The 17,082-nt window shown below is 33.6% G+C and overlaps 1 protein-coding gene across 2 annotated transcripts in view; it reads right to left on the bottom strand.

Moving 5' to 3' along the window:
* The window catches only part of ARAP2 (ArfGAP with RhoGAP domain, ankyrin repeat and PH domain 2), a 115,155-nt gene that overhangs the window by 33,913 nt on the left and 64,160 nt on the right, over nucleotides 1-17,082 (bottom strand). For both annotated transcript variants that reach the window (XM_072334089.1, XM_072334088.1), the window contains exons 16-22: nucleotides 15,304-15,448; nucleotides 12,873-12,975; nucleotides 12,151-12,349; nucleotides 10,457-10,520; nucleotides 4,403-4,566; nucleotides 2,143-2,355; nucleotides 375-480 (exon numbers count right to left, since the gene is read on the bottom strand). In XM_072334089.1, coding sequence (XP_072190190.1) covers nucleotides 375-480; nucleotides 2,143-2,355; nucleotides 4,403-4,566; nucleotides 10,457-10,520; nucleotides 12,151-12,349; nucleotides 12,873-12,975; nucleotides 15,304-15,448 — 994 coding nt within the window. The remainder of the gene's footprint in view (nucleotides 1-374; nucleotides 481-2,142; nucleotides 2,356-4,402; nucleotides 4,567-10,456; nucleotides 10,521-12,150; nucleotides 12,350-12,872; nucleotides 12,976-15,303; nucleotides 15,449-17,082) is intronic.

Raw genomic sequence — 17,082 nt, forward strand, 5'->3', positions numbered from 1 at the left:
CCAAAAAATCCTTTTATCTCAAGAAAAATTTGCAATACATCTCTGGAAAACAAATAGACTAGTCTAAAAAACAAAAACAAAAACAAACACCAAAAATGTTCATCGAAAGAAGCTCCACTAAAATTTACCCTGCTTGGACTCAAATACTGAGAGCCTCTGTTACTATATTACATTTCTATCCTATTCATATTTATAGTTACCTATTACTAAAAATATAACCAGAGCACAACACATTATAAAGGTAATTAAATATTATTGAGAAACACAAGTTAAGCTCTAGATGCTTACTAGTTAATCAAGTGATCCACATTTTATTCATGGTGGCACTATACATTCCAGGAATTTCTCTGCTGCAGTGCATTATTTACATTTACCTGTAAAGATGTTCAATTAAAGCAGCCAAAGTTGCCTTATTGACTGGTGGAAGTGTACGAATAAAAGCTCCATACTTCATCACACGTTCCTTTTCATTTTGCATATCTGCCAGAAAATAACAATCATCAAGCCTTAACAATGTGTACTAAAATTATCAACAATCGTCATTACCTATGTCCGCATCATCTAGTTATTTAAAATTGTAATTAACTCAATCTCTTCTTTGTGAAGATAATACTGACAGTTTATTGACAATGTCAGTTATTGTATGTTAGTTCAAGGAAAGAACATCAGCAATAAAAGACTGCATACTGGGCTCATGAAAATTTTCACCAACAGAAAAGACTATCATCACAGCTGAAATTCACCACCCTCTGCCTAACAGCGCTCAGTTTGGTCTCCACAAAGGTTCAGTTGATGAACATCAAAGGATGCAATTTTTTCCGCATGAAGAAACTAAATGATGCACCTTTGCTCCAAATTTACTTCCATGTTGGATATCATTTTGTCAGACTGATCCACTGCTGCCATCTGTCACATGGCAACAAAATGTAACAATACTGGTGGGAAGGTTCAACCTCTACTGCCATACCACCAACACCCACCTCTGGTATCATGGGCCAAGATGATAAAGTAGGAGGCATTTCTTCCAAAACAGCCCTTGTAAAATATACACTTCCAGGAGTATCCAGAGATGAGGAAAAAATATATATCTGTTTTTGTTTTGTTTTGTTTGTTTGTTTTAAATTTGGAGAAATGTCCTCTGGCCCAAAGTAGTTTAAAGTTTTAAAAACAAAAGTCTAATAAGAGGAGAGGAAAGGAGAAGGGCAATGAACAAGCTGTAGAAAGCTGAACAATGGCAGACAGGAATTCCAGTATTGTATCCAGAATCTGTAATATATCACAGTAATATATCTCTGCCTTTGTGTCTGCCTTTCTGTGCTGAATATAGCACAGAGGCTATGGAGAATAATCCTGCTTGGGGCAATTGTTAAGTTGATGTACTGTGATCTCTCTTTTTTTTTTTTTTTTTTTTTTTCCACCACAACATTTTCTTCTCTGCCCTTGTTTCTCTCATGTTTCTGAAAAGAAAATCTGCAGAATTCCTCCAATCTATTCCAGGTGATTGCTAACATTCCACAATAACTACTGAGATAAGAGTATTTATTAAGTAACGAGAAACAATTCTTAGGGGTTTCAATATTCCCACAAGTACTTTCCATGACTCTTTTGTACATGACAGTACAGAAGGACAGGATTATCTTCTTTAAAAGCTGGAACAGAATTTTTAGCTCTAAGTACAAATCCAGAAGTTAAACTAGTACGACACTACTATGTATCTTCACAAAAGAGCTAACAAATCTAAACTGCTACAGATACGACTTTTTCTGATTTCTGACGATAACAATATTATTATGAGTATATAAAACTAGTATTCCTTCCATTAATTTGTTCAAATAAGGTAAAAGATCAACACCCATAGTCAAATCTCCCAAACTTATAGTAGCTTATACTGAAGAAACCTCCATATGTTTGAAATTAAGCAAATTCATAAAGCAGTATCATTTTAATCATCCTTTTCAAAGACAAAGTGAGTCAAGCAACCAATGGGTCTATACTACTTCAGTGCTTTAATGCGGAAAGTAATGCTCCATCTTGTTTTTTCATATGCATCTCTAAGCATATGGTGCAAGTATTTAACAAAACTCTCATACTTGAATACACGCAAACAACCTTTCTTGCACTGAGTGTTATTTAATATATTACCTAATGCAGAAATCCAGAATGGATATAGTTCCTTAGTGAGAACAGCATCATCTATTTGAGAAAGAAAGTTTTTCAATACATCAGTCACATCTTCAAGTTGATGTTTTCCAGCTCTCAGTTTAACGCTCCTTGCATCTTTTTTGAAACTTTCCAGCAGTTCAGCCACATTGGACGAGTTGCCATTCTTGAGGTATATGTGCTTGCTACCTAAACCTAGGAAACAGAAACACAGGATAGAATAAATAAATATCTGTAAAATTGCATGTTCTTTTAGAAATTCCAAACTTTCTAAGAGAAAAAGTGCATCCAGCTGTCAAACAGATCAGATCTCCTACTTGTATCTTTCGGACTTTTTGCATACTTGGTTAGAGAAAACACTGACAAGACTGCTTAAACCCCTATACCTTTGTAAATATGCATATCATAAAATTAATGAACCCTTGGGTCACAACTCCCCAGATCTCTACATTACTTCCTAAATATATGGTGTGAAAAGAAGTTTCAACGGCCAGTACCGACTCTACACATACATTTATTAGTTACATTACTTGTTATCCGTACTTGCACTATTTTATTCTCCTACTGAGTAGCTCAACTTAGGACTCAAAGAATTGTGTTTACCTAATCAGATTTACAGCTTACTATCAGAAAGCTCAAGATAATGAGAAACAATTACTTCTTTTCTGATTTTCCTCAAATCAAGGAAGGCACAGTGCAGCCACTAATAAACAACTGAAAATATCAAAGCCAACTTAAAATAAATAAATAAATAAATAAAAATAAAAATAAAACAAATCATATTCTAAAACACAGCAAATACCACTTTCAATTACTGTGTATGAAAGAAGTAAAAATTCTTTTTTTAATACTTGAGGAAGCTTTATGTGGATTCTGTTTCACTATTTCTCTTCATACAAGATTTTACTGTATTCCTCCACATTTCTTGAGAAAGAAAATCATTATCTACAAAACGCTGCCTTTTCTTATGTAGTTGTCAAAAGTATTCTGTCAAGACCTATGAAATCATGTCTTGCAATTCACGTTTCTTGTGATGCCCACAAGCACTACCATTAGATTCTGTCTTTGTGCTGCTACTGTCAGGAACAGCTGTTGGACCTGATAGTGTCTGTCACGAGTAGGACATAACTGAAGACATAGCCTTCATTACAACAGCAACAACAACAAAAAAAACAATGCAAAAATAACCATGTATGTCTACATAGTAGTAGTATAAGTAACATACATATAACTCTTTCAACTTTCAAGTGAATAGTATAACATCCAGTAACCTCGCTCCTGTAAAGAAAATCTATATATACTATATACTAGTCTATATATGAAGACTTAATTTAAATAAAACATTAAGACATTCTATTTTAATTTAGAACATGTATTAGCAATATTTCCAAGTTGGGAATGCCTCTATCCTAGTTTAAACAACACTTCAGTGTATGAAGCAATGTAGATTATGCTTAGAAAAATTTCTATCGCTAATGATGGAAAAATAATTTAGCAAAAGCGTTCTTAGTTTAAGGCAACAACTGTAACCCAGATACAACTATTTATGATAATGAAGTGTTGCTACATTTAAAAATTAGTCAGATTTCAATCAATGAAATATAAATTAGGCCATCTCATACTGACAGAGGTTACAGACACATCTATCCTGAAGATAAATTTGTACAGGGTTGATAGGTATTTAGCATTTCAGAAGAGAACTGATTAATTTGCAGCAGTGGAAAGGACACAAACAATCTTAATATCATCTAATGCTATAGAAAATTACACTGGAAACATTTACTCAAGCAAACAGCAACTCATTATGCCTCCTCAGGCTGCTATGCTGAAAAATCAGCAGCCTTAAAACTGAATTTGGTTCCACAATTAACATAAATTTCTTGGATTTGCTGACCAGTTTAAGTCATAGGTGTTCTTTCCTCACATAGATTGTTTTCAGGGCTGAGGAGTTCTGCATTCAGGCGCTGGAAACAAAGACTAACCTGTATTAAGCAAATAAGTCAATTTTAAAAGTACAATGATGGGCATGTAGGGGTTTTCTGTAGATGTACTTCCACACACTGTTTATTTTCAGACACAGTGACTGTACTTTGCCACCACATCAATGAGCAGTGCGGCTAACAAGAGGTATGATTTTACACTGAGTAATATATATAAACTCTTTCAATAATAAGTTCTGATATTGTAGAGATTTAGCTATTATACAAATTATCTTAGGTTGAACAAAACCTACTGTACTTACCATACTGTGTAACAAATGCTATACAGCTGTTCACAATAATAGGAACATCATTTTTGCTGAGCTGCTGATCTTGCAATGCATTACCATCTGTACCCGCTGCTTTTTCAATTGCAGTATACCAGACTATGAAATCCAACTTTGTATGGCCATGAATGTACAGCGTTCTGGAAAGTTTAAAAATATTTTGAATACATAAAAGAAAGAAAAATATGGGGTTATTCTACTACAACAGCATAGCAGTCATCCAAAGAAATAGCTAGAATAAGACACTAAGGCACCTTCTAAAACACAGAATTGTGGTGACCTGTTAACAGCACCTTTTCTTTCAAGCTCATTTGTGCTAGCAATGTCACAATAAATGAACAAGGATCCACAAACTTGTCTGTCACAGACCTCTGAAGAACCTAGCCAACAATTTTAATTCCTCCTCAGTCTTCCTCCTACACCTGCATTCATATGCCCAAGTCACAGCTAAGCAATAAATAGAAGATTCACAGATTTTCCTTCTTTTCTGCTTTCCACCCAGCTTCTCTATAGTATAGAAGAGATATTTTGAACTTCATTCTTTCGCCTGAATCAAAAGAATAATCTTTGGGAAATTATACATTTAAGTAAGGAACATACATAAAGTAACTAAAGGTTGAGGTATAATAATACAACTGTGTAATTGCCTGTTTACCTCAAAGCACAATCCCATTCTGATTTTCTTATTTATACAAGCTACAGTAAGCTCCTTGGGTTTTATTGTTGTTGTTTTGTTCTGTTTTTTTTTAAACAATTGTCAGGATAGCTTTCAGGGAAAGATACAGAACTGAACTGTTTAAGAGTATATGCTAAATTATATGCATGCATAAAACAAACAATTGTTTTAACTTAGCCTAGCAATCTTTTCTACATACACACCCTTCATCTATCACTAAATAAATCTACATCTTCTTTAAGATTAACACATTTCCTAATTAGGAAAATTTTAAATGTTCATCTGAAATTCATTCATACTACCTTCCTCAAAATACAAACAAATGTTATATTTAATTACCTGGGGGGAAAAAAAAGGCTTATTTATATAATATTTTTTTGTTATTGTTGTTTTGGGTTTTTTTGTCTGCATCTTTTTATTTTGCATATTCATTTTAGCTTTATTTTCTTGACAGGATGTTATGATGCAGTCAAAGTACAAACAGACCCAAGATCTGAAGTGTTCTCAGGATCCACCATACCGATTTCACTATTTAGAAGCAAAGGAAGATATAATGAAATATTTTGGCTTCCTGAAGACCCCTTTTAAAAAATCTCCACTTCTTGACATTCAAAGTCATATTAATCACACATATCTGGATAGAAGAAACACCCAGATTTTCCAATGAGAGAAATCATTTGCATAAAGCTCTCAAACTTTTACAGTAGAATGAGTGTGCCCAACTCAATATATTCAAACATTTTCTGAAGACCTGTCAGAATGGATATCCTACATAAGCACTTCTCAAGCATCAGCTTTGAAAAATAAAATAAAAAAAAATACAAACAAAAAACACATCACTGACATATTCTAGTATTGCCATTACCAGACACAAAGAAAATTAAACAGCTTGAGTAGAAACAGTCTGCCAATGAATTTTATGCTATTTCTTCAGTACTATTATTCACAGATCATTAGAGGTTAAGACTGTGAATAAGAGACTTATGTTGCCTCCTAACACAAGACATACATGTATATTACTGCCTTTTTTCCCCACCTCTGCAGAACAGCTGAATTCACATTACAGTATTCACAGAATCACAGAATTATCAAGGTTGGAAAAGACCTAAAAGATCATCCAGTCCAACCCTCACCAATACTTCCCAGCCAAATCATATCCCTCAGCATCCAAACGTTTCTTGAACACCCCCATAGTCAGTGACTCCACCACCTCCCTGGGCAGTGCATTCCAGTGCCTGACTACCCTTTCCGAGAAGTAATACTTCCTAATGTCCAGCCTGAATCTCCCCTGGCACAGCTTGAAACCATTGCCTCTAGTTCTATCACTGTCTACATGAGAGAAAAGGCCTACGCAAAAGGAGAAACTGTAGCCTCAAAGAAATTCTTTCTGTAATGTAAGGAATTGTGAACAGGAAGCAGTGAAAATAACATTATTTCTGAAGAAAAAAAAAGGCAGCTCAGCTGTATATCAGTGAGTAGTATACTGAACTTTAATGGTAACCTAGGCATATATTCATTTTCATGTGATATGAAAGTCTAAATCACATGTCTGTCAATTTACCTTCATGTAATATTAATTACATAAACTACAAGAAAAAGAATATCCCATTTTCTATGGATATTCCTATCTTCCACTCAGTAAACCACAAAAAAAGAAAATTATCAGAACTACCAAATTATTATGCTGTCATTGTTTTCTAAAATTTTCTAAAATTTGAAAAGATATCAACGCAAATAATGGACGAAGAGGTTTCTTAATAATTATCAAAGAAAAGGCAGTGTATTTTTAGGTAGCAGTCCTATATTAATGAACTAGAGATTCCTGGTTTATATATATATATATATATATATTAAAAATAATAATAATAATCTTTGGACAATACTGCTGCTACTGCAGAATTTCAGTTGTTCAAAGAAGGCAACGTGTCATAACAAAATCTAGAATGTGGTTTGCCACTTCTAGGAAGAAATCAAGATCACTTAATTATGAAAGCAGAATACAGGAGAAGGTGCATGACCATCTGATTATGGCATCAGAAAACAGCATTGTAAGAAGCCAAGATTCCCAGCTGAGCCAGAGGTTGTTCTAAAAAATCTGAGAATATGTTCTAACAGCAGTCAGAGTGCAATAAAATTTCAGTGGTTGTCATAACAGGGAGTGTGTTCCTGATTCACCTTACTTTACTAAAGACATCAAAACACAAACAAAACTAAGATTATTGAGAAAATTTAGGAAGCACATCACTTCAAATATCTTCTGAAAAAAACAAAAACAAAATGACAGTTTTGGTACTTTGAAAATGTACTAGCCTTTTCCAGCATTTCAGGACATTACTTGGCAATGTACAACAGTACAGTAGGATTACCCCCTCTTATTTCTAAGTTAGTAGTCTTCTGTCACTGAACGTGTCAAATCTGATCTTGCTGTTTATCTATTTTCAAAGTAAAAATCAGAGGAGAAAAGGATCAAAAGGAGGGAGACCAATTGAATTCACAATTTAGAAAAATCTTGTATATTGTCTAGTAGTATTCTTTTTTTACACAAGCTGGAAAGTATTATACATCTTGCCTTCCCAAATCGACTGTAAACTGCCTCTGAGGATTTATGGATCAGATAAGCATTCAGTTTACATACCCCATGAAATTAACAGAAACATAAATTTACTAAGTATTTAGAAGTCCAGAATTAATTGGATTTATTACATTATAATTATTTCAGCAGTAAAACTTGAAGTTTTTATGATTCTGTATCTGTTTATTTTTGTAAGCAATCTCTCATTAATAAGAAGTCTGTTTGCAACAACTTAATCCTTATATCCACTGCAAAAGAAAAAAAAAAGTTACCTAAGAGTGTGCATGATACATCTAATGTATAATCTTCCCTTATTAATCAAGTCTAATGACTGGATTTGGTGTGCTGGATTAGGGGAGGGTATGAGTATGTTTAATATAAGGGAAGTTAGACAGTGAACTCAGTAACAAAAGGAACGTAAGAATACTACGAGCTTCAGCAGAAAAATACTCAAGGCACTGTCAGTTTCTTCTAATAAAATTTAGTTAAGACATAGTAGGACATCAACAACACTTAATTCTGTCTGTATATAAAGAAAAAAAAAAAAAAGGTGTTGAGAGGTTTTCCGAGTGGTATTTATTTTATTTTTGAACTTTCCTTAAATCTGGAATGTCTTATTTCTTTTACTTCATATTCATTCTAGACATAATGATTTTTGAGATTATATCATTTATCCTAGATTTAAACAACTAACAAATCAGTGTGAAAGTTGACAGTAGTACAGTATGCAGATTTATTACTTGAAGAGACCCTACCTAATCAAAACGAAATTGACAAGTACTGATATAAAACAACAGACAAAAAAGGATGGAACTCTGATATATCATCAGATGACACTGACTTCTTCTCAGAGATATTAATTTCCCTACCATTTAAATGGACAAAAGGAATACAGTTGTTTTTGTTTCCAAGTACAAAAATTAAGTCTAAAGATAATAGTGATTTTATATTTAGTCATTTCCCACCGACACATCACTACAAGATGAACTATCATAGAACTGTGAGAAAGACTTCGATATTTTGGAATCATATCCTAACCAAGAATCATTATCCCAAAATTCATATATCCATTATGTCTTTTAATGCTTAAGATAATGCAAACATTATGCATTTGCTTTTTTATTTTTATTCTTTTATTTTAACAGAGAACTTCAATGTATTTATGGTTACCATACTTCAGCTAGTACTACTCTTGAAATTATTTTCACATAGTTCATAATTTCCATTGAACTACTGAAGCGTTTCTGGGAAAACATATTCTCACTTGTTAGTATAAAGATTATAGTGAAATAAATAATAAAAGCTGACTTGGAGCTGGAAGTTTTGCATTGGTATCTATGAAATCAGTTGCATTGCCTGTATACATCTGTTGGACTGTACCTTGAGCACTGGATACCCTACTTCCCTACTTGGTTTGTTTAGCATACTTAATGCTGAATATTTCAAAATGCTTATTGGAGAGAAAAAAAAAGAACCAGGAAGAACTGTTTATGATATACATCACCTAAGTTCTGGAATTTAAATAGTGTCTTAGGAAGATTTAAAATTTATTAAAAGAAAAGAAGATACAACAACTTTCTCCAACAGTTTTCTCCCAATCTAAATAGATTTCAAAAGCATCTGCTTTTTACATTTCCTCAACAGAGAGGTAAGAAATCATTCTTTATTTAACTATTATCAGGTATTCAGAAGTCTGCATCTTACAAAGATGTCTACTCAATAACATATCACTGAAATTTAAACAAGTCTAATCCAAATTATTCTCAGTAATTTTACTTTCATTACTTTCATCTTTAAATTAGTATCCAGGCAGAAAAAATGGTGCTTCACTTTAAGTTTCAACATCCTGTATTGTTATGTTTGATAACCATCTCAGCAAAACAATTAGCATCCAAAAGGAAGAAGACAGATCATGTTTACTTCTCAAGTATGCTTTTTTTTTTTTTTTTTTTTTTTTTTAAAGCTAGTGTGCTGCTGAGATCAGACATTACAATAAGGTTAACCAAGGGATACATACATACCCTGCTGATCTTGTTCTGCACAGAATTTGATACAGAATTGTGGGACAGAGGAGCGATAAACTGAGATGTGATAATTTGTCCATAGTTACTCTTCACGAGTGTCTAGAAGTATTCTTCCTTTACACACTAAAAGAAATTAGGTCCCTTTGAAGAAACAATTATTGGCAGATTAATCTGTCTGGGAATAATTTTCTTAGTGGAAAAACTTCATTTGAGTAAGCTATCCACTTTCAGTGAGTGAAGATTAGACATAGTTTACCACGTATCAGTAGTAATAATTGAAGGTCTTTCCTACTCATAGCTAAATGTACACATGATTACCCTAAAGCTCCCACCTCTTGTAGTGTCCATTTTTTTCCTGGCTTCAGAATATAATCAATCAATTTTTATCAAATATAATTGTATACTGAGCACTTCAGAATAAAGCACCCTAGCAAAACATGTTATCCACACAGATTAAAGTACCACACAAGTAAAATTCTTTTCAACTTTCAGGCAAAATACATCCCAGCATGTCCAGCTTAAAAAATAAACACCACACATAAAAAGTTTATGTTGCAGACAATAGATATTACAGTACATTGGCTTCATGGTAAAACTACTGATGTGTTGTGCTTCCTGACACAGACATGAAACATACTTAATGCACAGAGTCTTTCCATCCTTTAAAAAGTCTTCAAATTTACTAATTCTAGCAACCACAATTGAAGAAATTGATTATTAAAAAAAAAAAAAAAAAAAAAAATACTTTGGGGCCTTACCTTCCTTTTTCAACCAGCAGCAGGACATCTTTTTTTTCTCCATTTTGCATCACACTACTGATTGCTGAAAACAAAGTACACATTCATATGATAAACAAACAAAATAGACAGACAACAGATGTGCTTTCAGGATGATCTTCAGTGACAAGGGGTTCATAAAAAACTTAAATGCATCAAATATAAAATGCTACTTGATAACCAGAACAAAGTTCCACAAAAGCACAATACAATAAGGTTTACACGAAAAAGTAATATGGAGAACAGTAAAAACAGGCTAAGAGGGACTTTTTAAATGTGAAAACATAACCATATTGAAATTAAATTTGTAAAGACAAGTCTTATGGGATATGATTCAAAAGAAAACAGGATTTTAAAACTCATTAATTTATTTGCCTCTTTATAGTGGCAGATATAATAAAATATTTTAGAGGAAGTGAAGATTGCCGCCACTCTTTTTCACATTATTTTATGCTATTTCTGTTTAAGAACAAACAAGCGAACAAAAACAAACCAACTACATCCATGCATTGTAAAAAGACCTACATTATCCATAATAGAAATAACACATCTGGGTAGTTTTCAATAACACTGCTTTAAAGCTGTATCATGCTGTGCTAAAATAATACAGGCAAAAAAAAAAAAAAAAAAAAAAAAAAAAAATCAGTCAAAAAGCTATATGTTTGTTATGTTGCTATATTTGATATACAAGCAGACTTGGACAGACTTACTATTAAAAGGTAAGATTAATCAAAAGTAATATTAGAAACAGTGATCCTACTGTCTAAACTTTTCATTGCAAAGCAAGATAAAAATATTCACAAAATTTTACATAGACTCAGAAGAGTACTCCTGATTAAAAACCACTCTTGTGGCACTATTAACAGCAAATATAAGATGGGAGTAAATCAACAATTGAAAACCCAATGACATTTAGGAAATTTCCAGTAAAAACAGTCCATAGTCTGACAGCATCTGCAAAGAGCATCATCAATAAAAAACTAAAATATCTCCCTTGTTTATGTTAGTTCATGATAAAACCTCAGTTTATTTTTAGCTTTCTTTATAACAGCAAATAACATTATCTTGCTCAATATGAAAACAAGTAGGGTAGGTATGCGTAAACAAGATTCAAAGCATGATTACAGAGACTGATACAAAAACGGTCATGGAAGACCACTTGTATAAACATTCTTATTTATTCCACATCATGATATGGAGAAAGGAATATTTTTAGTTGGAGAAAAAAAAAAAATCTATTTGTCTGTGAAACATTTCTCCTAGAGAATTATAATTTTTTCCAGTACACTTGAGTATTTTAAACTAGGCCTGTCAATCATCTCAAGAACATGTTCTGCAGTTAGCATTTCTGCAATGTCAAAAATATGAGACAATAATCCCAAAAGGTCATATATTATAATTCAACTCTGTACTGTTGTAAGAAAGACAATGCTGCAACTGGAACAAAACTTGTCCTCATTCATTAGGAAGCTGTAGAAGCCTACAATAAGTAGGGGAAAAAATAACCCAAGACAGAACGTGATTTACATCATATTTAGACAGGAGTTCAGGGAGCATCTAGCTCATCCAAAGGGATGGTCAGTGAGATTCCCAGTGTTTGCAGTTTTAAAATGTAATGGTTATGTCCGTAACAGTAGAGTACTTCCTACATTCTAGATGACAACCAAAATTCTTACTTAGTTCTTGTAGCCTCCTTAGATATATGGAATCTTCTTGAGCATTCTCCATTTCAAGACAAAAATGAAGGCTTGACTTTTCTATAGCAAACCATCCTTTTCTCCATTGATCCAGGTTATGGCAATCTTTGTAGTACAGCTGGCCGATCAGGTCACAATCCCTCTCTAGTAAGCATTCAGCTACACGGGGAACAAAATGCTACCAAACAAGACAGGGTGAGTTAAGATTTAAAAAGAACAAACAACCTCTTCCCACCCCCCATCTCCATTCAGATATTTATTGACATTTATCAGATTCCCTCACAGCCTTCTTTTCCCCAGGCTGAACAGACACAGGTTAATCAGCCTTTCATCAGACAGGAGGATGCTCCAGGCCCTTTATCATCTCCATGGCTCTCTGCTTGACTCTTTCCAGGAGATCCTTGTCTTTTGTGAACTGGGGAGTTGAGAAGTGAACACAGTAGTCTAAATGTGACCTCATAAGGGCAAATTGAAGGCAGAGGGTCACACTCCTCAAACTGCTGGCCACTCTCTTTATAACATACCCCAAGATACCATTGGCCTTCTTGGCTACAAGGGCAGAGTTCTGGCTCACAGCTGGCCTGTTATCCACCAGGACCCCCTCAAGAATGGCTTCTTGGAGGATTTTAATCTATCAAAGACATTTTATTAGCTGTGCAAAGGCTCTGGGCCTAACTGGAAAAGATGATTATCAGCATTACCTTAGCTATTGCCCCAGTCCATTTTCTTTGTGAATGCGCAGTTTCAGCTCCAAACAGAAAAACACGTTCTGACATTAAATAGATTTCAAAGGTAAAGATGTCTCTAAAGCAAACAGAAGGAAAAAAGACAGCAGTATTTAGTCTTCATAACAGTGGACATAAACAAACTCAATTTCTCTACACTGTTCTATTGCTACATATCTATGGTACAGAATCAATTTCTCCTTTTATGAATACTACCAAGATAACTAACAGATTACATGTTTAAATGCTACTCCACAACATTTTTTTTTTTCAGCAATTCTGAAATCAATAAAAATGTTTAAATATAGTCATTAAAATTCAGAGGCAATACTTCATTTTTTAAATTGCATGCAATCCCATCAAGTATGTCATGTAACAGTTTCAAAACATCCAAGTTTAAGCAGACCAAGGCACTGAGTAGGAAGTTTTAAACAACTTGTCATCAAATCATAGAAATGTTGGTTGACATGGTCTTCTAGGTATCAACTGTTCTAATCTCCTGACCAAAGAGGGTCTACCACTAATTACAAGCCAAACCAGCAGTGGCTTTGTCTAGCCAAGCACTGAATATCTTCAAGAATGGAGACTGATGTTCTTCTTTTTGCAACATGTTTCTCTTTGCCATCAACCTCCTCAAGAAGAAGCTTTTCCTGTAATTCACCAAAAGTTCCAGGGGTGACATACACAGCAATTGACAGTCCTTGCACTACCTGCTTCCACCAACTCCAGAACCAGTTTGGTTTCGTCTCATTTATGTCAAGCCTTTGAAGGCACTGTAGCTCTTAAACAAACAAACAAACAAACAAACAAATAAAAATAAAAAACCAAAAACACTATTTAAGCAGATGGACTCTGCTTTCTTTTTCAATTTTATCCAACAAATATTTAATTTAAATAATAAACAGTCCATTTGAAGTCAGGTGGAATTTGAAAAGCAATGTTTTGTAGAACTCAGTTTATGTTGAAGACTGTCCCTAAGGTCTGTCATGTTAGTATGATTTTCTGTATGACAGCACCCTAGAATCCAAAAAGATTAAGCATGCTATTTCCTTTCAGTACTGGAGATTAAGGATTGTCTAAATCTGGAAAACTGAACAACTGAACATGGATCAGTTCTTTCATTCTCAATGTGTAATTCAGAAATTATATGTAAGTACTTAGTTGTGACTAGTAGAAAAGCCATTTTAAGGACTGAAGATTTCACTACACAAAAAGATCAAACTTAGGGAAGCTTCTCCTATAACTCCCCAATCTCAGATAAAGCACATAAGGAGATTAGTCATTCCCCTTAAGTATTCTGCCAGTAAGTTTTTATTTTAGGTAATATTCTGAAGTGGAACCAATTGCAGATGTAGCAAGAAATACATTATATTCCATGACAGAAAAAAAAAAAAAAAAAGGGGGGGGGGGGGGTTTGTTTGTTTGTTTTGTTTTTTCAGAAGCCACAAAGCTATGGTACTGTAGATTAGTGAAGAACATTTCCATTTTATTTCATAGTATGTTGAAGTATCGTCATTTTTTAGGATCTCTCTCTCCTTTCTGTATACACTTTGTAGTGGGTAAGGCTCTTTCTTTATACTTTCTAGAAACTTAATGAATAGACTGTCCTTTCTCTTTTTTTATTTTTCCTCTTCCCCCCCTCCAACATTTCTGCTTTGTAGCTACAAATAATACAGTATTATACCATAGAAAGATCTTGTTATTTTACAACCGTACACACAGACGCAGAAATTTTAGAAGAAATGTTATGGATTTTTTAGACAGATCCAAAGTACAGACTGAAGTGTTTGTTTCAACAAACACATTACCTGAAAGAAATCAACAATTGCTGGGATGCAACAGACTTAGATGAACTTAATGTACCGAGTGGATGTGTGAGAGATATAAAAGAAAAGCAAGACAAGGAAAAGATGTTATCTTCAGACTAACTCAGCATTTAACAATAACACTGTTGTCCTCAACTGCAGATCAAGGAACAGGATTTGATTAAAACTAAAAAGATCATGGAGAACTCTAATCAAATGTGTTATTATCAGAAACAAAGTAAAAGTTCTGACTTGAGGTCAATCCAAGAAACATAAATAAGTATTAATTTTTTAGTTTATCATCATGTCATCTTTTAAGTGCTGAGAACATGCATTTCAGATTTAATAAGAAACAGACATGCCTAATTTATGCCACCTTTTAAAAATTACCCTAATATTGTCATTATATTACTTAAAAAAAAACAGCAAACCAAAACCAAACACCAAACACAAATATCACTTATCACTCACTTCTTGAAGGCAATATAAAATAATTCAGCTTTTTTTCAAAATTTCATGTTCAAAATTCAGGAAAAAAATGATAGGCGCTGAAAATCTGCAATAGAATCTTTATTTGCTAAATTATTAACTTTGGAACATACCCTCTGTTTAAAAAGTAGTCTGAATTGTGTACTACAAGACAGATAACTTCGCTGATGTCAAGCATACCATTAGGAGTGGTAGCTTTATCATTTTCATAGTAGCTGAGAAAGCCACTTTCCAAAGTGCACCATCTTTTGTTGCAATCTGTGGTTAAAGAAATAATAGAGAAGTCAGTTGGTTTAATAAGAAGCAAATCAATTACTTCTACAGAAGTCGCCTTCAGGATGCATAGCTCTGTTGTAACACTAGTGCACTTATGTTGAAATCTCAGTCTCATTGACTTCAGCAAGCAAGGAATTCAAGGTCTGAGTTGATAGATACCATTTAACATGGAGGAACTCAAGATTATGGTAGTTTAAGAAAACACTGTTAAATATTATACTTCAAAATTTAAAAAGTGACATACATGATAGAAATTACATCCATTGAACACAATGAAGAAAACAAAGATGCTATGTTACTTAACATTGTCAAAAACCTTTTTAAACATATGCTACCAAAATAAAGTAGGATGTAAAACTGAAGAAGAAACAAACTAAATGAACAACCTTTTCAATATACAATTGCAGCTGAACCCAATTCTCTCCTATTGCAGGCCCAAGTGTTACATAATAATGAAATTGTACAGAATTTATGCCTAGATACTGGGGTAGATATATGGAAACATCATAGACAGGTGGTAGCTACAGCTGTTTCAGGAGTGCATGTTCGTATTGGAATGAGTGAGAGATCACTTTTGTTGGTATTCTTACAAGTACATAGTAAGGTTAAATTCACTTAAGAAACACTGTGGTTTACAGAATGGTAATTACTCAGTGCTTTCAACATGTGACAATGCACAGATGCAAGCCTGGTATTTCACCCAATTCATTTTTTATGTTATTTTCTATGAGTCATACAGGTAGTTAGAAGTATCTGGATACTGTTTTATTATTTTTTTAATTGGATATCACGCTAATTTCTATCTAGTTCTACCTATATTCTATCTAAATAGGCATTTGAATACTAAAATACATAACACCAAGGTATTTGAAGGCATATAGGTTCACAGGAGCTGAGCATAATACTTGAAGGGTTTGATTTTTCTTCCACTCCCTACCCCAATTTGTGCCATTCTACAAAACAGCTCACTGCTTCTACGCTGAATAAGCTACTACAATTTTCAAGAATAACTTATAATACTATGACTTTTAAGGGAGTTTTTCAAACTTTTATTTGAAAAACAGAAGCAGAAAAATTAAACTCAGACCATCAAACACCTAATCTTTATTTTATGATGTATTGTATTAGAAAATGAACTTTCTTTCTACTGATCAACAGGCATTAATATCAATAATTTTTTCCCCCAAAATATACTGTGTTTCCAGATGCTGTACCTAGTTGTTATAAAAGCTGGGTTCAATTCACAGCTCTCAATGAGTTCTTGAGTTTCTCTCTGCAGTTAGAGCTCAGCAACTGCAAGTTGTCTGTGATGAGAAACAAAGCACTTGGCACCAAAGGCAAGGCTGTTAACTGACTCAGATGATAATTTGTAACACAGAAGGAAATTATGGACTTAAAGCACTATTTTAACATTTAGAGAGATCAAGATTCTGCCTGAAAGCTCTTTCAACAAATTGCAATTAAAAATCTACTCTTTGGTAGGGCCTAAAAATTAGACAAGTAATCTAATCACCAATTAGGAGCAAGTGATCTCTCTCTGGCCCAGTTAGAGTTCAGTTAGCAACAAATCACAGATGCTTTTCTTTTTGGGGGGGGTGGGGGAGGAGGTAACTTCT

The sequence above is a fragment of the Excalfactoria chinensis genome, chromosome 4, assembly GCF_039878825.1.
Source record: "Excalfactoria chinensis isolate bCotChi1 chromosome 4, bCotChi1.hap2, whole genome shotgun sequence".
In the NCBI taxonomy this organism is placed as follows: domain Eukaryota; kingdom Metazoa; phylum Chordata; class Aves; order Galliformes; family Phasianidae; genus Excalfactoria; species Excalfactoria chinensis.